Genomic DNA, 26,819 nt, shown 5'->3' on the forward strand with positions numbered 1-26,819 from the left:
AGGCTAGGATGAACCGATTTAAAATTTGTTCGCACATTTATACTACATAGGATCTCAGAATTCAATACACCTTCATATTCAAACCGGTGAAGTAGGCCTTTAATAATGAATGGATTGGATTTATATGGCGCTTTTCAAGGCACTCAAATACGCTTAATTAGCTAATGTATGCAGGCTTTGGTAAGGGAATAGCCTAGGCCTATAACAAACAATCAAATGTAATAACAGGATGCAGGTAAAGGACTGGTCTACATTAGACCTACGTTGACAGGATGATTTATTTGTTTTAGCTGCACACATGAAAATAAGGCCTGAGCTTTTAAAGATTTGTACCATTTGACAGAATTTATGAATTACAATCAATCGAAAAGGAAACAGCAGTAGCCTACATTTTACAATTTGCAACATATAAACTCAATAGACTCGCTCCTCAGTGGCTTAAAGCAGCTGCATATAGCTGAGCAAATACTGAATGACAAAAGTGAACCATATTTTAACCTCTATCCCACAGTTAATATCTCAGTAGTTTGAATCGGCTTGCCATGTAATCTAAAACTACACTTGCTCTTCTGTAAAAGTCATAATTGTACAGAAAATACTTTTTCCAAGATATACAGTGTGTAAAGTATTGTGAACGCACCATGAAAGTCATACAACACACAGGCTCACCTAAACAGACAAACTCCATTTTGCTCAGTATTTGATGTGTCGGAGCATAAATAGCCATTTGACACTACAGGCAATGAATTCTCTTTTGTGGTAGCTGGCACATCAGTTAAAAAAAATGCAATGGAGATTACAGTGCATAACTTAAATATCAGAAACTAACACAGGCCCACACACACAAACACACACACCGCATCATCTAAAATAGTACACTGAGTCCACTCCAACATTTCCAAAAGAGCCACGTCACACGTGTACACTACAGTACCTCTTTTTGAGAAAAGCAACCAAGTCTATGGCTTATATAAGTCCACATACTTTTTGTACGATCTTTTGACCAAACATCTACTATATAATATCATCGCCTGAGATCATTCATTTTTCATTTGCTAATGGAAGTTGTAATCAAAACAAAAGTGACAACATTTTTGGAAATACAACTATACTCTTTTGCTGAACTTCTCATCTAACGTGTAGCAAGAAAACAAATGAGGTAATTTACCAAAAATGTCAAATTATTCCTTATGTGTAGTAGCTGTCTGGAAAGGCTCCTCTGGGTAACACAGCCTGGCACACAGAGATGTTATCAACAATAATGTCCCATTGAACGCTTATGTTCTCATCTTACAATAAACTGTTACAATGCGTTGTGTACACTGGCACTCCATAGGCATCATTCTGTACTTCAAGGCAATATTTCACATCAACAAGTCATACAGTAGTAAAACACAACATCATTTGAAAAATATCCTTCATTACATTGTACAAGTACTTCTGAAGTTACCAAATTAAATACAATACAACACAATACAATAACAATAACAATAAACTATTGCAAAGAGGCAAATGGAATGTGAGGAAATGACACAGCCGTCAAGAGTTGTCACTTAACGGTGTCTTCTTCTAAAGTCATCATAGAGCTCGTTTACAGTTTGCTCCCTGCTGAGTAATGCAGTCGAGGTGGCGATGAACTTTCGCACCCTGGCCACTGTTTCAGTGATTCGTGAGGTTTTTTCATGAGCATGTGGTTTTCAAGTAGCGATTTTAACACAAAAAAAGCGTAGTTTATCATCTTTGTTGATATGTCCTCATGGAAAAGGCATTCCATTGTTCGACGGGAGAAGAGATCATTGTGATGGATTCTCCTTCACTGTGAAAATATGTGTGCACGTCAAAATGCTATATCTCAACGATTACATCATTGTCTTTGGATGCCTCCACATGGTCATTATCTACCGCAGATGGACCAGTCAGGTGTAAACATTTGTTCGAGTGTCTTTGCACGCCATCGATAAAGTAAAATATTTGATTGTGTTTTCTTCCCTTCTTGTCTCCATAAGTTAAAATCCATCATTTTTGGTCATTCTTCAGGTGTCCCTTGGTGCAATGTTCCTCATGGTCTATTATCTTTGGCCAAAGAGTGCATCATCCAGTTAACCTTTGTCTTCCAGCTCTCTCGTAGAGCTTCGTTGAACTTCACTTTGAAATTCTTCAGCGCCTCTTCCTCCGATTTTCCCAAAGCTAACGAATCCTTTTTGGTAAACAAAAAGACATCAACATTATTATTACTATTATTATTATCCTCACCATCATTAGCAGCAGCAACGGAAGTGTCATTGTCAAATACCTTTAGATACTGGATGTCTTTGAAGGATGTGAGCTCTGGCAGTCCTGCTGCCTTCATCATGGCAAAGAGGTTGACGAACAGCGTCCCGTTACGACACAGGATCTTATAGGCCCGCTCACAGTACTCCCTGAACCTGACACAATTATGGATGGAATAATCGTTCAGGTTTAAAAAACAACAAAAAAAACAACAGAATCAATCCAATATCAGTAAACAGACTGACAACAACGAAAAAAGCCTGTACCTCTCAAACTTCTCGCTGTTGTTCGTCTTTCCTTGTTGGATCACGTGGACAAAGTCATACGTCAAGATGAAAGGCACACGCTCCCTGTTGATCCCTAGTTTCCGCTTAAAGTTGCCCAGGAAATGCCCAAAGTCAATATGGAACAGCTGAGGAGCAAAGGTGAGAATGACTTCAGCTGGCTCCTGAATGGGTTCTGAATCATTGACCACAGTCACATTTCTTAAAGACTCACTAACTGGTATTTGACCTAAGATTTCACCCTCCACTCCAGTATTATGAAAGTGGTTAGCTCATTAGAAACTTACAGACCTTGACATAACAATCAGTGTAACATTTCAAAGTGTTTCCAACTATACAGGAGTGAAAAGTACCATTCTATTGACTGAAGCAACTCTATGTTCAGATGCATACTACAGTATGGATTAGTCTGTCTTTACGCCCCCTTGTGGTATATTTCAGTGTTGTAATCATTTCCTGTGATGAAAACTATCACAGTAGCCTACCTGTCCAGTTTCCCTGATCATGATATTGTCATTGTGACGATCTCCAATTCCCAAGACGTAAGTAGCTACACAGTAGCCAGCACAGGACAGAGTGAACTCCTCTATTGCTTGATCAAGTTTTTCCCTAGAGACAAAAAAAAAAGAACAGAAACAACGAAGCAAAGCATGAATGTTTTTTTTTTCATCAAGTACACTTATCTTATCTTCATATAATCTGCATAACTAACTACTATAAAACACACACGTACTCATGAGACAACATTTTCCCCATTACTATATGAAATATTAACAAACAAGTTCCTATGATCCGATTAATAATTGACTGGCACGTCCTGTCACAGTCTAGATGTGCACTGGGTTCACTGTATCAAGCTTTTACTAATTTGTCCTCCGCTCCCTTTTGGGCACTGCAGCATTTCAAGCTAATTACCTTTCTGTTCTGTTGCGCAGTCAGCTGGGCCTGTCTTGCCAACGTGACGTACAAAGGCTTATTCATTACTTTGAATGCGTCTCTCTCTTCAAGGAGCTTTGGAATAGACAAGACCTTCAGACTGTCTGGCACCAAATAAAAATCTACTCTCAGTTAATGTTGCCGAAGCTGCAGCCGCCTGTGCTCTTTGTGTCAGACTGTCACTGTTTCAGAAATGCCGCACGCAATAAATGCTTTGTAGTAAAGTAAAAGTAAACTAAAAAAAAATTATAAATTAAGATTTTTCCCTATACTGTCTTCAATTTAAAACAAAAATCCAACTGAAATGTATGATGCATACTGTATTACATTTTTTAGGTAAACGTTTTTGTTCCTACATTAAATGACATGAAAAAAGTGTAAAACCTTAATGTTTTCTGCAACAGATACAATATAAGGATTTTATAATATAGAGTATTTGAGTATTTGACAGCAGTATTTCTCAACAACAAACATTGTCCTTACATCGGCTCACCTTATTGTATGCCGTAGACCATTTATTGATTGCTTAAGCCTAAATATTTTTTGAATGCTAAATAGGGGAAGTGTTAAAGTGAAGTGTTACCAAAAAGTCCAAAAATGTCAGCAGATGTGAAGCATTTCGCACCACTCACACATCACTGTGTTTTCGATTCCATAGTATATAAAAATACTTTAGGTGGTATATCTGGTTAACTTTGTTTTGCAGTTGTTGTTCACACATCTTGCGATGCCCACAACATCTGCGATGCACCTTTTTACAAGAAATCAGTGGACTTTCTATTTTTTACTTTTAGAAAAAATTCACAGAGACCACCAGTCAGAATGAGACTTTCGAAAGGTAACACCAATTTCAAAATGACCCGAACAGAAAGTATAAAATGTTTCCCCTGCAGATTTTAAACTTTTCGTTTAGATTCAAGACATGCTTATGAAGCTCACATTAAAGCTGTGGCTGTAGCTGCTACATTGCTGGAGGTGTGTATGGAATTGAGGAACAATTTTTCAGAACACACACAAACAGGAAACAACAAGTCCCGACCATGGCCGGCCTGCTACCATTTTGTGGGGGGTAAACACACTATATAGACTAACGAAAATTTGACCAGAAATAGTATGACATGTATTTGTGACACAGCGGGCCTGGGACCACTTAGGGATTCCCCCAGGAGGAGCAAGGAAAAGTTACCATTGAAAAGGTACTTTGGGTGGCTGTCCTTTGGCCTGATCGTGATAAACAATTAGAACATTTAAATCTTGGTGGCTTTAAACAGTGTTTGTTGCATAAAATGGACCCAGTGCTGAGTCTCCGGGGTTAAAGAGGCTCATCCCTTCAGTATGGTGATGAAGGCTTCTAATAATAACCATTATGTCAACGTTGTTCACCACACTCACTCAGGATTCTTGGATTTGAGCCAGTTGAGCAGGGCGTCCTTGTTGAAGGCAGCAGTGGCGGCGCTGTTACTGTTATTACGCTGGATATTGGCGATGGTGTCTGAGTTCTTCACCACCTCGATGAGTCCCGTCTTGTTCCCGGTGGACAAGCAGCCATAAGGGATCATCCTGTGCGAGGTGAAAATGAAGTCGGTATTAGGTCTACAGGTCTACATGAGCTCCTTGTACAAAAGCACCAACCAACAAACTGCTGCAAACAACTGCTCCCACTGTACCTGAGATCCAGGCCCTCTTTCTTCCATAAGTTCTCCATGAGCTGGATCATCTGGAGGGTCAACATGTCTTGCCGAAGATCTTAAAGGTGAGAGAGAATTTTTTCACCAATGTTCATTTTGTTGTCACCAGTTTTAAAACTAAATGTCATGCTGACCTTCAGCCTGGTAATTTTCTACTTCTAACCTTTCTCTTTATAAATTAAGCGGACATCACTTTAAAAAAAACAGTTGGGTATGTTTATCTTTCCGAGGGTTGCAAAGGGGTGGAAAGTTTCCGGTAAATTACCGGAAAGTTTCCAGAAACTTTCCACGGGAACTTTCGCTCGGGAATTTTGGGAATATTCAAAATTGGAAATTATAGGAATTAACTAAATGGCGGTAATTTGAATTAAGTGTTTCATAACCAAACATAAATCTAAACATATAAACACTATATTTTGTCATAGGCAGACATCCATGCAAAATAATACAATCAAAACACATTACATTTGAACAGATTTATTTGTAAGAAGAACTTTATCAAGTTTTGATTATTTTATGAACAATCAATAATTTCACTGAACAACAAAAAGATGAATGTTGAGTAAAATATTACTCATCTGTCTGACCCCACCAATTCAATAAATAAAGTCAAATGCCTTAGCCTGGTCCAACCAGACCATCGTACTTAATTTCATTTGTACAGAAGGTCTGGAAGTGCTGTAATTGGCAAACGTTCACTCACTTGGAGGCGGGTGTCTGTTGAAGTTAAAAAGAAACTATTGGATCAGCCCAGTGCCACTCTGGATTAGCCAACCAATCGCATCACATTTGGTCAGACGTATGTCATGAGCCGCCTTCTGACGGTGCGTTTCAGTTGTACAGGGAGCTCGGAAATGTCCGACTTCACTACATATTGTAGTCTATGGATCTACCGGTACCTGGCAACAGTAACTTGTTAGAGCCTAACGTTTAGTTATTTGGATGAGAAAGGTTGTAGGCGTCCATACTTTCCCGAGCAGATGCACTGGAACACAGACAGGTCGGAACTCGGAACTACCAAGTCGGAAATTTGGAGTTCCGAGTATAAACGAACGCAGCATTCAACTGAAACTGGAGCGCGACTTCGACGTCATCGTTCTCAGCCACTCGCTCTGTTCGCTGATTGGATAACCAAAAATTTGGCCGCGCAGATTCCATGAACACACACCACCGCTAGACTGACTACTGAAGTGAAATGAAAATTGAGCGGAAGTAGGTAGGCCCCCCATGTGATGGAGGAATGCACAGAGCATGTAGGGGGCATGGCCTCAGTACTCCTGCAGTAGGATGTGTGCTATGTGCAATTTGCCAAGTGTACTTGCATAAAATCTGGTTGTTTTAGTCAAGATTATGCTAAAATATATTGTCCCCAACTATATTTAAAATCACAGTTGAAGCCTCTGTAAACCTGGTCTAGTAAAAATCAATATATGATATCAAGTTGGGTATCTCAATAAACTTCTGAAAAAATCTGATTTGAAATTAAATGTTCATAAATATATTAAAACTTAGTTGGAAAAACAGCTTTTTACAGTCTAGAACGTTTGCCTGGACTGAAATAACACAATTAGGAGAATTTAGTGCATTTGGGTTGCTTTAAATTTAGTAAATTCCCGTTTATTCCTGTTTATTCCCGTTAATTCCCATAAATTCCCGTTAATTCCCATGAAAAGTTTCCAACTTTGAAAATTCCCGGAATTTTGCAACCCTAATCTTTCCGCTGCCTTTTAATGCACAACCCTGCATTTGAACCCTTCCCATTGGTGTGTATCTTAAGTGCTAAACTAAACTTAACTATGGCTCAAATCCCGACACTGTGCAGCCGCTGTTTGTTAATGTGTGCTGAGTATGTGTGCGGCCATGCATGTGCTCCGATTTTCTTTTGTCTTACCATCTCCGTTCTTGAAGATGATGCCCATCATGTCTCCTTGAGCCAAGACGTTCTTATACATCAGCCAGAGCGGCTTCATCTTGGAGTCCATAAACCTGCACTTATCTGCACTGCAACGGCAAACACACTCAATATAAACCAAAGCTTGTTACAACTGTGTTATAACAGCTTCATAGACTTGGGACAAGATGCACTTGAAAGTGCCTACTTTTACAAAATACTGTTCCATTTTGATATTTTTTCCCCCTCAATTTTAACCATTGAATTTTTATGAATAATTTACTTTTTCCCTTGTTCACCCAGCTAAGAAATGGGGAATTTTAACCATGGCGAACAAGCTAAGAGTAAATATTATTATCATAGAAACACTGCTCAGGACGGGTACAGAGTAGAAATAATGGCACCACCCACATCTTTAAGGGTTTCAGCCGCGTGAAATCAGTGTAAGATGGTATTTATTTCAAAATGAAAAACAAAGTCTGTTGGTACAAGAACAACTGAGGGTTAGATTTTGAAGATGCTACGTATGTGTGATATTCTTTGCAATTTACCAAATACAGGGCGGGACCATAACAGCCTCTGAGTATATCCAATTCAGGAGTTGAACAATTACATTTTTAGTGTGTGTGTGTGTGTGTGTGTGTGTGTGTGTGTGTGTGTGTGTGTGTGTGTGTGTGTGTGTGTGTGTGTGTGTGTGGCACTAACCAGATCTCAACAAGGGTGATGCTGGGGTTGAGTGGTGACAGCAGGTCTGACAGGGCCTCCAGGTAGGACTCCTGTTTGATGCACAGCCTCAGGTCGTCCACTGTCATCTTCTGTGAGCCCGACTTGACAAAGTCACTCAGTGACTTCATTTTGCCCAGAGCCTCGTTCTTTTAAGGGAGAGGGTTTGAGATTTAGCATGAAACAAAAACAAACAGAGAGCTTGAAATCAGCCTGTAGCAGTGAGTGTGTAACACTTTACAATAAGGGTACCTTAATTAACTGTTAATGCTTATTTAATGCTAGTAATGGTTAGGTTTTGCTTATTAAAAGGTGAAGTAAGTGGAATGGTCAGTTTAGCTAACTTCCTGTCACTGACTGCAGTTAGCAGTCCCCTCCCTTGTTCCTACATCACCACTTCTGTCACAACTTCAGCCAGTATTTAGTTTGTTTTCATAGCTGCATTCCAATAGTAGTTGCACTTCCCCTCGTTCATTTACCCTCAGCCCTTGGTATGACGTAACAGCATACGTTGCACGGAGGGAACTTGGAGCGCGGAGGGAGACTGGGCGGGGGAGGAGCGGGGGATTTAAATGGAACCCACTTGCCCTTGTAGTCGCAATGGACCGTCAGTTGCATAGGTAGTTCTGAATGCAAATAATACAGAATTATAACATTCTGCTAAGGTAGCCTATGTTGCAGAAAGCCATTTCCATAGCATAACAAACATTGAATTTCGACACGTTAACTCAGATTATCAAGATATTGTTACTTACACATGTAAATTGTTTGCTCCGACATATTTTCTTATTTATGTTAGTTTCAACCAAAAACATTTGTTTTAAATAGTCCTCTAATTGGCAGCCATCGGTGTTATAGCAGCAATGTGTAAACTGCAATACATTCACTGGATTGTTCCTATGGAAATAGGATAGCCTAATTGAGGCGTTTTGGAATATATTTATATATATATATTTGTCCTGCGGGTGGCTGCGATGTCCCTAAAAGCATACAGTCTACCGGAAAATAAAAGGAGAAGAAGAAGAAGACGAACTGCAATGCACTGTGGGTGAAATCCACCTCGGAGTGACCATGGATGTTCACTTGATCACTCAGCCCTCCGAGGGTCTATATCACGAAGTTCACTTCAGTTTCCAGACAATTGGAACGACACTTAAGATGGCGACGGGGATTCCCCCGAGGGCAAGTGCCTAGGGAAAGTGAACGAGGGCATGTTGAACGGGTATTGGAACGCAGGGCCTGTAGCTGCATTCCAATAGTAGTTGCACTTCCCCTCGTTCATTTACCCTCAGCCCTTGGTATGACGTAACAGCATACGTTGCACGGAGGGAACTTGGAGAGCGGAGGGAGACTGGGCAGGGGAGGAGCGGAGGATTTAAATGGAACCCACTTGCCCTTGTAGTCGCAATGGACCGTCAGTTACATAGGTAAATCTGAATGCAAATAATACAGAATTATAACATTCTGCTAAAGTAGCCTATGTTGCAGAAAGCCATTTCCATAGCATAACAAACATTGAATTTCGACACGGTAACTCAGATTATCAAGATATTGTTACTTACACATGTAAATTGTTTGCTCCGACATATTTTCTTATTTATGTTAGTTTCAACCAAAAACATTTGTTTTAAATAGTCCTCTAATTGGCAGCCATCGGTGTTATAGCAGCAATGTGTAAACTGCAATACATTCACTGGATTGTTCCTATGGAAATAGGATAGCCTAATTGAGGCATTTTGGAATATATTTATATATAGCCTATATATTTGTCCTGCGGGTGGCCGCGATGTCCCTAAAAGCATACAGTCTACCGGAAAATAAAAGGAGAAGAAGAAGAAGACGAACTGCAATGCACTGTGGGTGAAATCCACCTCGGAGTGACCATGGATGTTCACTCGATCACTCAGCCCTCCGAGGGTCTATATCACAAAGTTCACTTCAGTTTCCAGACAATTGGAACGACACTTAAGATGGCGGCGGGGATTCCCCCGAGGGCAAGTGCCTAGGGAAAGTGAACGAGGGCATGTTGAACGGGTATTGGAACGCAGGGTGTGTCTGTTTTCCTGGTTTCCTTTAGGCTGTGTCTGAAATCGCACACTTAGGTAAGTGCACTTACATTGAGTGCACTTTATTATCCCTACAGTACACTTACTTATAGACGCAGTGCTCTCATTTCTACAGTGCACTGTCCCAACTGCCGACGCGCACCTACCGGAAATGACTTTGCATTTTGACGGTTCTTCTTCGGTGGTATTTTTTTCTGCTTGTGTTACCGATAGCCAAAACAGGAACATAAATCGCGGAAAAACAAAAACAATGTGTAATTTAACTTTTGTAGAGCGCGTCTGCCTCCATGGTTGCTTCAAGCTCGTCTATTTTGATTTTAATGTCCCGTCCTCTCCGCTACGTAGGCAAGATGGCGGCCGTTGAGTGTGGAAAGTGTCCATCGCTCCACACTCAAGTTTTAGACCGTTTTGAGTGCACGACCGAGGAACTTACAGTGCACTGCATTTTGGCACACTCTCCGGTTTTGCGCAAAGTGCACTCAAAAAAGTAAGTGTAAGTAGGCCTACAGAAGTGCGCGATTTCAGACACAGAACTCTCATGTCATTTCAGACCCGGCCACTCCCTCCTGCGCACTTCTGTACTTACACTTACTTTTTTGAGTGAACTTTCCGCAAAACCGGAGAGTGTGCCAAAATGCAGTGCACTGTAAGTTCCTCGGTCGTGCACTCAAAACGGTCTAAAACTTGAGTGTGGAGCGATGGACACTTTCCACACTCAACGGCCGCCATCTTGCCTACGTAGCGGAGAGGACGGGACATTAAAATCAAAATAGACTGTGGAGACGGACGCGCTCTACAAAAGTTAAATTACACGTTTGTTTAGTTTTTCCGTACAACTACACTGTTTTAGACTGTATCCGACCGTTAAAAAAAAAATACCACCGAAGAAGAACCTTCAAAATGCAAAGTCATTTCCGGTAGACCTGTGCGCGACGGCAGTTTGGACAGTGCACTGTAGAAATGAGAGCACTGCGTCTATAAGTAAGTGTACTGTAGGGATAATAAAGTGCACTCAATGTAAGTGCACTTACATGAGTGCGCGATTTCAGACACAGGTCTGCCCCACACTCACCTGCTCCTCATCAGTTAATCAGCCCCAGTATATATCTCAGTTCAGTTCCCTCAGTCAGTTGCCAGATTGTCAGATGTCCTAGTGTGTTCACCCAGCTTTCCAGCATTGGGATTTCATCCCGTGTTCCGATCCTGCTTGCCTGTTCGTGTTTCGACCTGTCTTTGGACTTTCCTTTTTGCCTGCCCCAACTGGACTTGTTTGCCACGCTGTCTTACTACCTGGTTTGTCATCCACTTCATTAAAATCTATTTTTGAATCTGAACTGTTTCCTGTGTCCTGCAATTGGGTTCTTGTCTGTCTTTCCCTGAAACCCTGACAACATCAATGCACTGCGGTCTTTAAGCAGCGAGTTATTTAGCATCATCTCAGATCCGTAAGTGCGATAAAACATGATTTAAAAACTATCAAAACAGACATTGGGAAGGTATTTTACCTGCTCCGCATCTGTCGCTCTGCACGTGCACCGGCAGTGAGACGTGCCGGTTTGTAGCGATCTCTCTTCTGATTGGATATCAGTTGTCGGATCCCAGAAAAGTTTTTTTGCCGATTACATGCAGAGCGGGTGACTGAGAGATCGGACTTATGAAACGTGCACACTATAAGTGATCACTGTATGAATATAGAGCGATTTAACACATATATTAACATAAATAGATTGCTTACTTCACCTTTAAGCATTAAGTAACTGTCAGTGCTTCGTTATTAATGATTGGTTAAGTATTAACTTTGCTTAGTTAACTAATGTTTAGTGAAGCATTAACCAAGCATTAAATAAAAGTAAATTAATGGACCCTTATTGTAAAGTGTTAACAGTGAGTGTGAGAATACCTGTTTGGTTAAGAGCTTGATGTGGTGGATGTTACCCCTGCAGTAGGCCTCCAGAATCAGGCCAAAACGCAAACTCACAGATGCCACGTGAATCTCTGACCTACAACAAACTCTCCAGTCAAACGGAGGGCTGCGGATGCACTTGTTATATTGTCATTTCTGCTGGACTGTGTGTCTTACCTAAGATGCCAGAACAGAAAGTGTCCTATCCTCCTGTTGGACAAAGCCCTCTCCAGCAGGAAAGTAGTGAGGTCACAGTCCAGGTAGGACTCGTACTTCAGGACCTGGACCAGCTGGATTAAGTACTGCAGCAGTTCGTCATCGCTGTGAGCAGAGAAAATGTTCCATTCATGGTTAAGCTGTTGGAACTCAAAAGCAGAAAAATTGTGTGATGTCACACGGATATGAGCGAAAAACATGAACTTATATATACGTGTGTTACCTGAGCTTTCTGAGGCAGCGGATAGTGAAAGAGCGGACCGCTGGGTCTGGAAAGCTGTAGTCCAAGAGCTCCAAGGCATGGATGCCGGGCAAGTCCGGCCACTTCCTCAGTAAACTCTCCATCTGAGGGAAAACAAATGACCATTTTCTACCACGATGAAAACAATTTTCTTCCCATGACACCTGAATTTCTTTTCTACTTTTAAACTGTTTCAAAGCCTTTGATGGCTACTATTGTTGAAAAGGTTAATCAGAAACAACCTTGATAATCGATGCATTGTTTAGACAATTTTTCATATCTCAAGGCACTAGTGGATTGTTTAACATGAAATATGCTCATCAGTAAAAAGCTAATATTCAACGCCAACATACCAATCATATGTGAAATTACTGATACATATGGGGCTCAAGTCATTTAGCAGGTACAGTATTTCTGTACATTTTCCAAGTGTTGTGTGTGTTAAGCTCACATACAAAAAAAACACTCCAATTAACATAAAAACACTCCAATTATACCTGCACTACGTCCTCGCGCTTACTCCACTTGGTGATGAGCAGCAGCTTAGACAGGCTCTCGGGATAACGGTCACGGACTACCGCCCGAAGCTTCCACAGGAGCTCCTTCTCGTCCTCAAAAAACTCTGTGTAGTTTTTGTTGTCCATTATTTCTTTGAGTTTCATGTGCTACGGGGAGCAAAAATGTCCCGAAAAATATGTGGTCAACAAGGGGATTTTTTTTTAAATGATCATAACACTGTTTTTGATGAGTTGTATAACACGAGATGTAGAACGTCTTACCTCTTCTTTAGTGGCAATAACTGCCTCACCGTTCTTCTCCATGTCACTTATCTGAAGAACACATGAGGGGATTTGTTTCGACTGGCTGTAACACTAACTGTAATTTCAGTATGTAATTAAATATAGCTTTTTTGGGGATGACTTACTTTGTCCATTGGAGGGTAATAGAGAGGATGTGGCCGGATGTTGTGGAAGCGAATAAGAAGCCCAGCAGCACTGTCCACATTGGGGTTCTTCTCAACTGTTCCCATCGGGTTCAACAGGTCGCCTTTGTCATCTGTGTGAAAGAACTCCTATATGAGTTGTGCCATTTGGTAGATGCTTTCATCCACCTACTGAGCATACTATTTCAAATGAACCAGCAACCAGAGAAGCTCATTCAGTGACAGGCTGCTCCTCCCCAGATGCAGAACCAACAGACTAAAAAACTCATTTGTCCATCGTGCCATCATACTCCACAACTCCACACATGGAGGGAGGAGGGGGGTGGCTGATGGAACATAACCGCAACAGCTTGCATAATCTATTTATTTATTTATTTATTACTACACACTAAGGTCAAACAGAGATATAAATGAATAACCGTTGCTAACATCTGCTGCTGCTGCTTCTTTTTAAAATGTATTTATAAATATAAATCTGTATTTTACTTTTTTACCATGTATATTGATGCATTTTAGTGACTTGCTTGTGTCTTGTTGCATGTACTACAGCTGCTGCTGGATTTTTGAATTTCCCTGAAGGAACACTCCCAAGGGATCAATAAAGTGTCTATCTATCTATCTATCTATCTATGAATCCTGTATCTGGTAAACTCACTGCTCTTCCAAACCACAGAGAAAGATACAATCGTAATACACAATCAGCCAAACACGTAGACTTAATCATTTAGGGCTAGTCATTTCCCCCATGTTAAAACGGCTCTCTTTTGCATCAGCAAAGGCGCGATGAGTGAATATTTGGGTTTTTACTTTGGGTAGTTCAGCCCTCCCTGTGTGCTGCCAGGCACTGTGGAGGAGGCTGCTAGCATGCAAGGTGTTTTGAAGAGGAGGAAAGTTTAAAAAAAAAAAGAGGCAAGGCTGAAATTACCAGGAACAGATGGCCATGTGGACAAGAGGAACTCTCCAGTCTTCAGCTGGTCCTTGTAGTCAAACACCATGGTGTTCACCCAGGCTATGGGACAATCCTGAAGAGGGGGACAGGGAGGAGGTTAGGTTTGCTTGGGATTTGCTTTGAAGGCCATCTGTAAGCAATCAAATCATGCCAAAAGAAAGCTAAATTAATGTAGTATGCAGTTATATCTTGGGTGGAAAATTATATTTCTTTATCGATTTGAACATAACGCTGCTCTTTAGAAGCTCTTTAGGTGTCTAACAGAACAAATATGTACTTTTTAATTATATATAAAAAAAATTATACTATGTACAAAAATATAAGATTACAAAAATATATATAAGATTCTTCAAAATAAAGCAATTTCATCAATGAATAAAAAATTTATTGAATAACCAAATCTATTACATAACATGTTTCAGTTTATATCTTCATCTATATTTAAATCACACAAAGTTAAGAAATGTAATATCTTAATGATATACAATAAAGTTTAAAGGGTTTTTGTGGAAACTTTTACTTTATAATTCTCTGTGTCAAGTAATACAAATGTGAGGCAAGGGAACTTGCATGTCCAAGTAAAAAATGCACATGATGCTGATGTTATTATATTTACAAAGTATCAGGTCACATGTTATGGCTATAGTTGGAATGTAAAGAATGTATTGAAATAAATTCAGCAGACAACTAACCTGAACATCCAATATATAAAAAAATAACCCAGAAACGAACACACAAGGCTGAATGCACGCACAGATAAAGAAAAGTGAGAGGGACATTACTTAGAAACAAGAGTGGCTAAAATAGTTCTATTTCTGGCTTCTGTCTGCAGGAGTTATTTTCCGGGCAGTAGAAGGGAGAAGTGGTTTAGAAAGAAGAAGTGGTCTGAATGCCCATAAACCCACCTGGGCGACATGTTTGTGCGGATCTGTTGCCCACAGCCGCTTCAATGCTTCAAAACAGATGGTGAAACCACAGCCGCACAAGAAAGGGGAATTTGTAAACTGTATTTGTCTGAGTACAGTAAATACAGTATCTCACAAAAGTGAGTACACCCCTCACATTTCTTCACATTTTTCTTTATATCTTTCCATGGGACAACACTGAATAAATGACACTTTAATACAATGTAAAGTAGTCAGTGCACAGCTTGTATAACAGTGTAAATTTACTGTCCCCTCAAAATAACTCGACACACAGCCATTAATGTCTAAACTGCTGGCAACAAAAGTGAGTACACCCCTTAGAAAAGTTTTACAAATTGGGCCCAAAGTGTAAATATTTTGTGTGGGCACCATTATTTTCCAACACTGCCTTAACCCTCTTGGGCATGTAGTTCACTAGAGCTTCACAGGTTGCAACTGGAACCCTCTTCCACCCATTTATGACAGCATCACAGAGCTGGTGGATATTAAAGACCTTGCGCTCCTCCACCTTCCGTTTGAGGATGCCCCAAAGATGCTCAATAGGGTTTAGGTCTGGAGACATGCTTGGCCAGGCCATAACCTTTACCCTCAGCTTTTTTAGCAAGCCACTGGTCGTCTTGGAGGTGTGTTTGGGGTCGTTATCATGTTGCAATACCACCCTGCGGCCCAGTTTACGAAGGTTGAGTGCACATGGTCAGCGTTGTACACAGAGGTTGGCTTTGGAAAATAGACGTATGAGTGCTGCCAGCATTGCTGAAGGGCTTGAAGGGGTGGGGGGTCAACCTGTCAGTGCTCAGACCATACGCCGCACTCTGCATCATACTGGTCTGCATGGCTGTCATCCCAGAAGGAAGCCTATTCTAAAGATGATGCACAAGAAACCCCACAAAAAGTTTGATGAAGACAAACAGACTACGGACATGGATTACTGCAACCATGTCCTGTGGTCTGATGAGACCAAAATACATTTATTTGGTTCAGATGGTGTTAAGAGTGTGGAGCGGCAACCAGGTGAGGAGTACAAAGACAAGTGTGTCTTGCCTAGAGTCAAGCATGGTGGTTGGAGTGTCATGGTCTGGGGCTGCATGAGTGCTGCCAGCACTGGGGATCTACAGTTCATTGAATTCTAACATGTACTGTGACATACTGAAGCAGAGCATGATCCCCTCCCTTCATAAACTGGGCTGCAGGGCAGTACTGCAACATGATAACGACCCCAAACACCCCTCCGAACGACCACTGGCTTGCTAAAGAAGCTGAGGGTAAAGGTTATGGACTGGCCAAGCATGTCTCCAGTCTTAAACCCTATTGAGCATCTTTGGGGCATCCTAAAACGGGAGATGGAGGAGCGCAAGGACTCTAATATCCACCAGCTCCTTGATGTCGTCATGAATGGGTAGAAGAGGGTTCCAGTTGCAACCTGTGAAGCTCTAGTGAACTACATGCCCAAGAGGGTTAAGGCAGTGCTAGAAAATAATGATGGCAAAACAAAATATTGACACTTTGGGCCCAATTTGGATATTTTTTCTTAGGTGTGTACTCACTTTTGTTGCCAGCAGTTTAGACATTAATGGCTGTGTGTCGAGTTATTTTGAGGGGACAGTAAATTTACACTGTTATACAAGCTGTACACTGACTACTTGACATTGTATCAAAGTGTCATTTATTCAGTGTTGTCGCATGGAAAGATATAATGAAATATTTGAAGAAATGTTAGGGGTGTACTCACTTTTGTGAGATACTGTAGGTGTGTAAATGCAGTTCCTATGGTGTAGTATTACTATTGTTCTAGTTTCGAGCATAACAGAGGAATAAAAAACTATATTTACAGTATATAGTAAGGGGATGGTAGAACTCAGTGTGGCTCTATTGGCATATTATCAAAGTATTGATGTAATTAGTCCTGCAACTTATAATACTTTTTTTGTTATTAATAAATGTAAACATAATTTTAGGGCTTAATTAAAGAATCAATCCATCGATTGATTTACTAATGAATTAAATGATTGTATACAGTATGCTGTTGATTGGTGCACTTTACAAACAAATGACATCACTTCCCTGATGTTTTAAGCCTCACTTGAAATAAATTGGGGGGGCACAAGGACCAATGCTTGGTCCATTATAATGTACTGTTCATCAATTGTACTACTTCTACACAGACGTGCCCATTCTGTGCTGATGACATAGTACAATCTGCATAACCTGCAACTACATATTGTTCAAAAAAGTGCCTTGTATAAAGAATAAAGTATGGTTTTGGCTTGAGTCCCCAGCTTAAGAAGAATAACAGCAGCATATCATTTCTTTGCACAGTTTGCAAGTTTCTACTCTTTAGCGGACATGTTGGCCTTGAAGATGAAGAGCAAATGAAAAGTTAAAATTCTCAGAAGATTAAATTAGAATTCCTTGAAAATGTTTGCCAATTCCTTCCTTCCTTGGGGGTGATGTACAGATAAAAGAGCTGAAGCGGATGAAACGCTTACCGCAGCCTTGCCACTGAACACACTTGCACAACCAGATGCAGCAGCAAAACAAGCGTGCGCGCACGCACATACACACACACTCACACACACACACACACACACACACACACACACACACGCACACACACACACACACACACACACTAGCTATGCACACTACACACTAGAGGAAACAGATCTGTTTGTGCATGCTAACAAATTCACACCCACCAACCCAAACACTCGCCTGCTCAATAACAAGTTGTACACTACGGAGCGAAAAATGCCACAAGTCTCTAAAGGGACTCACCGCTTTCTTATTCTTCTTTTTGGTGCCGCGGGGTTTCTTGGCTTTCTCAATGACAGCATAGAGTGCAAAGCACAGGCGGCTCATGCGGGGCAGGTCGGCAACGTTGACGTCGAACTCCAGCTTTTGATCCCACAGAGGTTCAGAGCACACGGCCACCTCCGAACTGGTCACTACCTTACAGAGCAGCTCGCTGCCATGGAACAGACCAGCCTGCACCACAAGCTGGAGGGGAAACACACAGTGGGGATTAGATTTGGAAGCTAAAGAGTTTAGCACTTGTGTGAGGAAGATTGTTTGTGGTAGATATATAGACTTCTCAAGATGATTCAGAGTTTCCTGTGTCACTCATGCAATGTGAGTCAAAGGGTCTCCACATTCATAATGTACTTTAAGGCCCAGATGTCTTTCAATGCAATGCAAAGTCAGACAAAAAAAAGGATTAACAACCACACGAGTCAAAATTCAATATTGTACGACCATTAAGCTCCTGCCTTTTGGCAAATCAAGATAGTGTGAATCTATATTTACAAAGTATATGAGTGGCAATTCTCCCCCAGGCTGTGTTTTCAAACCTCTGCCTGCCAACAGCAGACATGACTGATAATTATGTGACAGGGCCGATTCGCCATCAGTCATTATGTGCTCCAAAGCAGCAGCCGGAAGTGCACTTACTCTTAATAAGCCATCTAAACAGTAACGTAGTTAGTTTTGAAACTGAATCACAATCAGGGACACACATTGACAGAGTTCCCTACATGTGTTCTCACTCATTGTCTTGTTTGTCAAATTGGTTGAAAAAAATAATAACAAACTGGCATTGCAAAAATTCAGACATGGAAAAAGTGAATATGCAGTATTACTATACAATATCAGTGGATATTTCGAAGGGTCATTTAAAGGTAACATTTCCATTTTCACTAACTCTGAAACTCAATATAGGTGAAGGCCCCATCTGCAATAGTAATAGAATGTGTGCAGCGCCTTCAAAAAAAGAAGTGCATTGAAAGCGAGAGAGGCAGAGACAGCATGAAGCCTGTCTTTTTTCTTAGAATCTAGGCTTCAGAATGAGACGTCAAAATCAGATAGGCCCTCCCCACTTCCTGTTTTCAAGTTTTAACCAACCGCCTTGATGAATTATGGGAAACGTGTGGTCTGGACCATGTGAGCCCTTGTCATTTACATGTCAAACTTGTTCTCCCTACAACTGAAATTGAGATATTGGTAAACAAGTGAATGCCACACTTCATTGAGCAGCATAGCGAGAGAAAACCCACACATAACCGCACACAAACCTTCATTCCTTCGTCTGCGTTGACTCGGCTGCCCTGCAGCAGGTGAATGTAGAAAGGCTCATTGATGGACCACAACGAGGAGGTATTCTGCTGTTGAAGTAGAGGAAATTAAATTTGTCCATCTCATTCCTCGAATTTAAACTGCATGCATTGCAGTCACTGAGGTCTAAAGTCATGAAACTGTTGCTATAATTTCCTGTTTGGCAACATGTCAAACGATAGAAACACAACAATGCACACATTCAAAAACAAGGTCAAAAAGAGGAACAGGCACTGACACTGGGAGAAACTGAAAGCTCTCTTAAACACATGTCACCTTTTGTTCTTTAACACTCATAATTCAGATTTTTCATATGATCACCACAACCTCTCATTTTGCCGGTGCAGTTCCAAAGTATATTATACAGTGCTGTATATGCTCCATGCTCAACTGCGGTTAATGCTAGCAAATGTGTCAAGGGTAAATTATCAACATTGTGTTGCACGGCATGTTTGTGTGCCAAAGGCCTGCTTTGTTAAGGGCCGTTCGCCGACCTCTTACCTTCTTCAGGGGCAGCGGTGGAGGTCTGGACAGGGAGCGACTCTTGAATACCTGGCTGCACATGCGGCCATGCTCGTCCTGATATTTGCTGATGGTGGAGTGATGCACCAGGGTGAGATATGCGTTTTGGCCATTCCTCAAACATGAGAAAATGTACTGGAATGAGAGAAAAAAAAGACAGAGATTTAAAAAAATTAAGGGACAGGAGGGGATTTTTGTTTTGTTTTTGTTTGCTGGTACAGCCAAACATTCAGTTCACCCACAGATATTTCCCAGTGTTCTGATAGCGCTGGTTAACTCCTGGAGGCTGTTCATTTGCTCTAGGTTAATGCAGCCCAAATCTTATTATCTGTGGATGGACGCAGTTCCTTTTCTGCAGGGCTGCTAGACAGATATGAGTCACCCCTGCAGGTAGCTGGAGTTTCTAAATCAACAGCAGGGTCTCCTGCCACAGCAAAACAAAAAACCTTAACCCGAAACAACTCCTGACCTGACGATCATCCCCGCCATTATGGACCACCGCCAAAAGCGCAAAACTCACATCCAAAAACAGCTCTAGAGGCTACAAAAACTGTTCAATATTTGTTGGCCTTTTCCATCTTCCATCAGGCATTTTGACACACACAAGTAGAAATACAATTTTATGTGAGTTAATTATTGATTGTATACGTATTCATCTGCTTACTACGACACATCTAAAGATTCATCAAATGACTTAAGGTTAAATACAGCTGCACATGAAAGACTTAGTCACTTGTTGGTCAGTGTTTTTCCTATATAATAAAGACAACAACCTCAGAAAGGTCAATCACTAAATAAATAAACCTACAAACCAATACAATATAAACAAAATAATGAAATATGAAATAAAGGGCAGCTAGTAATTCCAAACGAAACAGCTCCAGACAGACAAAGGCCTGGTTGTCTTGGTCACTCACTTTGAACTGGCACAGTGGGTGTTTCCCATAGATGAATTCCCACCTCCCGTTGACCTGTAAGGTGTATTCCTCGGGCTCCTGTCGCATCAGGCGAAAGACGGTGGCCTTCTTCTTCAGGGCGCTCCGTATCAGAGCCATTGGGAGGTCCTGGGGGTCCTGCTGCAGCATGAAGCTTTCCTGTGACAGTTACAGTTAACTTAATACACAAAAAGGTGCCAGCTCCAGAGAAGAAGAAACATGTATAAAATCTAAAATGTTTCTCTCAAGGTCTGTGGATCTCTTTCCCTAGTGATTTTTTGAAGGTGGTGTTAGTGGTGTGGGAGGGGGATTTCCTCACACTTAAAAAAATCCTCCTCCACAACGTTGCTACACAAAGTGGAACAAGAGTTGTTTTCCAATCAAAGCTTGTTGTTCTCTTTTTGTCGGGTTCCCTGCCGCTGCCCCATCATAGCATAACATTTGATTTGACTTTTGTCTCAACAACCTTTTCAAACATGACTCATAAGAAAACTACAATAGCAAAAATCAACTCACATCGGAAGCCTCAAACTTGACGTTAATGAAGATCTTCTTGGCGTTCTTTGACTTGGCGCCGCCACACGCCGGCGGAGAGCAACACGGCTCCAGGTCACACGGGAAACTGAACTCCATCCACCGCTGCCATGGCAACTGCTGCCGCTCTTGGGCCTTCTCTTCGCAAAACGCGCGCATCTTTGTCCGGAACTCGTTCACTTCATGGTTCTTCTGGGCCTCAAACTCATGCAGACCTTAAATCATATTTAAAGCCAAACACGAAATAAACGGTACACGGAGGGCAATATTTCTATGTTTTTATTTACTCAAACTGAAAGACTCCTACAACTGCAGGTTTAGAAGCATAGCAACCATTTGGTTCCACCCATTGAGGTTTTAACATAACCAATGGGAGCCATTCTAATGGGTCCACCTTGAGGGCTGTTTGATCCCTGTTTAGAAAAACAACCGAGTCAAGAAGAATTGCCAAGAAGTCACTACTGATTGGTTAATGCCAAACAGAAAACATGAACACAACGTCAGACTTAATAAAGAACTAAAAAGCAAGCAATTCATTTTGAAATTGTTGAAGTATTTCCACATGTGGATCAATTATTTTGTTTGGGTCGCTGAAGGAATTAGAGATGTGGCCACAGTACAGTACATGGTTGAACGATAACAGTTCTGTCTCCCTGAGAAGACCTCACCTACTATATAATGATGCCATTATACTGCTCCATATCTTATACTAGTTAACGACACAACTAAACCTTAATGCACCATAACAATTAACAAAAAAAACTCCTCTCTATCAGAGTTGGATGCTACTGACCTTTGCCAATGAGCAGGCTGATTTGGGTGTTGGTGAGTTTCTCCACTCGGTCTCCCTCCCTGGCTATCAGCCTCAGAACACACATGAAGGGCCGTACGTCGCTGATGCGCCTGGACTCTTCCTCCAGCTCCTCCCTCTCTGCTGTCTGGTTGATGCAGGTGAAGACGTAAGCGTCGGGGTCTCCCAGTGCAGTGAACAGGGCCTCGCTTCTGGCATTCCTCCAAACCATCTGAAACGAGAGAAAACAGCAAACACATTGGGTTGAGAGTGCATTGTCTATAGTGTTCTACGTGTGTTCTCTCTGTGCACTAGGAACACTTCAGGGGTTGTGTAAAAAGCCTGTTCTAACACCTCTCTGCTAGTATCAACACTGTTTTCCAAAAGTGAGACAAAACTGTGAACTGAAGCGCCGTTGCAGAATGACACATTCGCCTGAGCTTTAATGAGTTCAAATGAACAAAAATCCTTGCGAATTATCCCCCATTTCATCTCTTAATCATCCTAACAGCTTCCCAGAGTATCATTACTTATCACAGCTAAATCAGACAGCCCGAAGTGGCAGAACTGTTGGCATAGAAACTGGCACAGACAGTCACATTTAACACAGCAGATCTGTTTCAGCAGAGAGCTGGCCGTGTATAATAAGAAGGGAAAGCTCAAAGCTGTAGCCCTTGCTCTGAACAGGTGTTGCACCAAAGCTTAAAAGATGTATCAAAAGCGCAAGCACAAGCATTGTTTTGGATTGTGTGCGTGATGTTTTCATTAGTCTAATGTCTGAGGGATACATTGAGTCGACCAATTTGCTTAAAAGCGCATTGAGTAAATAGTATTGTGAATAACAACAGCGTTTAGCATCTGTGGTCCTCGGAGGCGCAGCGCTGTGCTCCCAACAGTCAATCAATTGCAATCTTTTAACAGATACAATGCAATTTCATGATGACATTGTACATTATGTAATATATAAAAGATTCCAAGGTTGTTGTAGAGAGTTTATAAAAAAACGTTGAGCGGCCATACTTTTTTGATGCTTTTGATGGTGTCGTTTGGAGACACTGGGAACTTGAGGAAGATCCCAGTTGGCAGCAGGAAGTCCATCATGATCTGCTGGTCCCCCTCCTTCTCCCACTCCTCCTGCCTCCCATACTTCCCCGGGGGCATGGTGACGGCCTCTCATTTACCGTCAGCTCCTCTGCTGCTCACCGGAACACACACACACACACACACACACACACACACACACACACACAGGAAACACAGACGAGTCGGGGGTTAATATGTGTCCACTATTAACATACTGTGTTACTGGGCATGGACGAGCAATGCTGTTGTAACACTCTGTTTGATGGTTCTTCTTTTCCTAAAACCCTGAATGATTTATCATGTAGGGCCCATTGCAGAGCGTGTATGACTTAAGTCAAGGAAATTTTATTTATACAGCCCCAATATCAATTTCCCAAATAATGAATTTGCTTCAAGGGGCTTTGATAAACAGTATAGCGTAGTCTATGGGTGAATGTTTACCTAGTTTGAACCTGATGCCCTCCTTCCTCCATCTCCTCTGTGCAGTGCAGTTGAATGCAATTATAAGAATATTAATATGACATATAAAACAGTAAACCTAGAAATTGTAGTTTTATTTAGCGCTGCAGTCAGTTTAAAATATGTTTGGTACACAGACAGACTTATACTTATGCATCTGCACTCAGACTAAATTGTATGTCAGCAATATCAGGGGGTCAAATAAGGTGAAGACACACTATAAAGAAACTAGAATGGACGGCAATTAAATATCCACACTACAAAAAATACCCATTATTTGGAGGGAGATGTGTCGTTTTTGCTTCCGGCAAATCTATTCATCTGATCTTGCTGCTGCAGTGCTCCTCCGAGTGTGTAATGTTCAATAGTTCGCCATAAAGTAATTCTACACTATTGATTATGGTAAGAGGAAACTTGCACTGTGGGAGCTGCATTGTCCGTAAACATGGAGGCTGACTTACGCCTACCTATGTATAACATTTAGAATGCCAAATGTGTGGATATAGGCTGCTGTTATAGAACAATTTACAACCGAAAAACGTCTTTTAGAAAATCAGCAAAGGGAAAGAAAAACAGAGGATGCAGTTACAACAGCAGTGAAAAATAAAACAGGATTTGATATTTCGCTGTCTGACTAAAACTTGTGCGTATATATCATCACACAGCGAAATCCTGAACTAACCAACCAACCTGTTAGCGCAGACACTTGCCTACAAGCCGGTCATCTCTTCATGGTTTTAATCGCCGCGAAGATGGAGTAGTGTGTAGCGTCACGGCGACATGTCTGTCTCTGGCGGCGGCTGTAGTCTGGCTGTATATAGGAGCTGTCTGTGAAGTGTGCTGAGATGTTGTAAATCCAGTTCCAACGGGCGAAGCGCTCGTGCGTCTGCGTCCGTCAAGTGCGCTGTCATTCATTCAGCAACAGCATCAGCAGAGACGTTGTGGCGCTGACCCACGGCTGCGCTCTGCCTCTCCAGCTCCCCACGCGCCAAGGGACCGTCCACCAGGACTTCAGTTCGCGAGAAGTGAAAGTAAAATGTTCTTTCACTCACTCTCCCGCCCTCTATCCCTCCGTTGATGTAGCACTTTTTTTCTCATGCTCAGCTTAAACAATTAGTCAAAGAATCGGTGTGTTAGTTGACAGAACATTGAATCGGCATATATTTTTTTTAATTTTTGAAGCAAAAACACCTAATATTTGACATCCCAAATATGCTTTTTTTCATATTTTTTTCAAATGTTTTGGTTATTCATCTTTTCCAACCAAATAAGTTGATATACATAGGCTATAACAGTAGGACCAAGTGGCCTATCATCAGAGCCGGCCCAAGCCTTCAGGGGGCCCTAAGCGAAATATGATTAGGGGGCCCCTCTCCAATGTTAGCGCTGCTGAAACTATAGATCTTTGTTAAATATCATTCACACACCCAGTGTTTTCCGCTAGTGCCTCCACTGTGCGGCTGTGCGAAAATATTATACAGCCAAGATTCAGACCCTCCCAGGGGGGTCCGGGGGTATGCCCCCCCGGGAGATTTTTTAAACTTTTTAAAGTGAAATGCATGAATCTGGTGCACTTTGAGGAAAATTAAGAGGCTAAATCTGAGGAATTTTGTGTGAACAAATTATTTGGAGACACTGGGTCAGATGAATTAGAAGCTATTGAAGAAGGACACATGGATTTTCCATAAAAATATTAATATAAAATAAAATATTATGGAGGGTCCTCTGGGTTGGGCTTGGAGCTCTTTTTCTTTTACGGGACATATTTCTCTGTAACATAGTGAATGCATTTAAATGCAGTGTGAGGAACTAAGCAGAAGAACTCTGTTGTCCAGCTACTGTATCTTTTTTTCCACAGACAAGGCTATACACAGTGCATGGGCAACTGAGGGCAGCCCCATTTCCAATTGTTTTTAAATAAACTCAATACACACTGTGCATGGATGTGAACGTGACATGATCAGATAATTTCGGATTTCCTCCCAGATGAACTGATTACATTTTTAGGCTATTAATTATCTAGACCAAAAAATTTTTTTTTTATAACTCACATTTGCATAATATGATGTTAATATCAAACACACAAACTAAAAAAAAAAAAAAAAAAAAAAAATTTTTTTTTTGGAGGGGGCCCCCCAGGCATTCGGGGGCCCTAAGCGGCCGCTTAGTTCGCTTATGCCTCGGGCCGGCTCTGCCTATCATTAGGTTTTAGGCAATGTTGGAGGAAGTAGATCTTGTAAAAGTAACAGCAGGCTATGGCGATGTAAAAATAGATAAATATATAAAAAGGCTCTGTTAACAACTATAATGTCCACATAATAACATTTTATAAGTAAAATGTACCTCAGGCATCACAAGTATTCAATGCAATTGCTATGTAGATGCAATGTAAATGACTGTGCAGAAAATCTATGTGAGTGTTAAACTAGATATTTTAATTCTTATTTACTGGTCCATCACTGGATTTGGACTGTTGGTCGCATCAAACCAGCAATTTGAATATGTCACTTAGGCTCTGGGAAATTTGAATGGGAATTGAAACTTGTTTTTGTAGACATACTTATTAATCAATCAATCAATCAATAAAATAGAATCAGCTGATTAATCATAAATGAAAATAAGGATGTGTTGCAGCCTTAATGTCCTGTTGTGTCAGGTTTAATCTAAGGGCATCTTGTTCATCATCATCAAATTGTCATTGGCAAAGTAAAAATATCCTACAAATGATGTATTGACTGTTTTTGATATGCAAATATTCAAGTACAGTAGGAAATACCCTTGTTTCTCTTTTAAAATGGCATGTTTTACTCTAATGCAATTTGACACAAAATAGACAGAAGTGTATCCTTTTTTTAGAGATTCTTGTAACTCAGACGGAGGGTAGGTTTATTTCCAGTTACTGAAGGGGTCACCTCAGAAAGTCCAGCCCTTTGTAACCGCTATGACCGCTTCAGTTTATTAATAAAAGGAGGAACAATTTTGCAGATGAACATGTTGTGAATGTGCATTTAAGAATATGCAATCCGTCATAAAACAGCAATACAAAAAAAAACAGAGGGGAGAGTGGCCTAAGTTGTGCAACTTTTCACTCAAAGTGATTATAAGGCCTTGACAGTAAAGTCTCCAACTCAAATATGTACATATATTTCAGGGTGTTGTGCATCCCTGGCAATAAAAACTTTGTATTTGGAATAAACTGTTGAAGAAATATAGCTTTCGAAAAAAAGTTGTCTTGTTGCACAACTTGCCCCCGGTGTGGTGTAAGTTGTGCGGTTGGAGAGAATACCATGGGGTGAATTGTGCCATTGCTATATATCTCATAAACTGTAATGCAAGACAAATCCATTAGACA

The 26,819-nt window shown here is 41.1% G+C and overlaps 1 protein-coding gene across 1 annotated transcript; it reads right to left on the reverse strand.

The window, feature by feature from the left end:
• Positions 1 to 296: 296 nt before the first annotated feature.
• pik3cd (phosphatidylinositol-4,5-bisphosphate 3-kinase, catalytic subunit delta) lies at positions 297 to 24,418 on the reverse strand. Its single transcript, XM_080030825.1, has 23 exons — positions 24,158 to 24,418; positions 22,946 to 23,120; positions 21,929 to 22,157; positions 21,118 to 21,350; positions 20,584 to 20,760; positions 19,646 to 19,801; positions 19,105 to 19,194; positions 17,813 to 18,034; positions 14,088 to 14,184; positions 13,145 to 13,275; positions 12,999 to 13,049; positions 12,717 to 12,884; positions 12,202 to 12,323; positions 11,940 to 12,083; positions 11,760 to 11,859; positions 7,776 to 7,942; positions 7,071 to 7,180; positions 5,159 to 5,237; positions 4,884 to 5,051; positions 3,041 to 3,164; positions 2,538 to 2,683; positions 2,294 to 2,426; positions 297 to 2,197 (listed from the first exon to the last, which is right to left on the reverse strand). Exons 2-23 carry the CDS (start codon positions 23,084 to 23,086, stop codon positions 2,060 to 2,062), a joined length of 3,126 nt encoding a protein of 1,041 aa, XP_079886951.1. The 5' UTR covers positions 23,087 to 23,120; positions 24,158 to 24,418; the 3' UTR covers positions 297 to 2,059.
• Positions 24,419 to 26,819: the final 2,401 nt, after the last annotated feature.

Source organism: Ammodytes marinus (assembly GCF_949987685.1).
Source record: "Ammodytes marinus genome assembly, chromosome: 7".
Classification (NCBI taxonomy): Eukaryota; Metazoa; Chordata; class Actinopteri; order Uranoscopiformes; family Ammodytidae; genus Ammodytes; species Ammodytes marinus.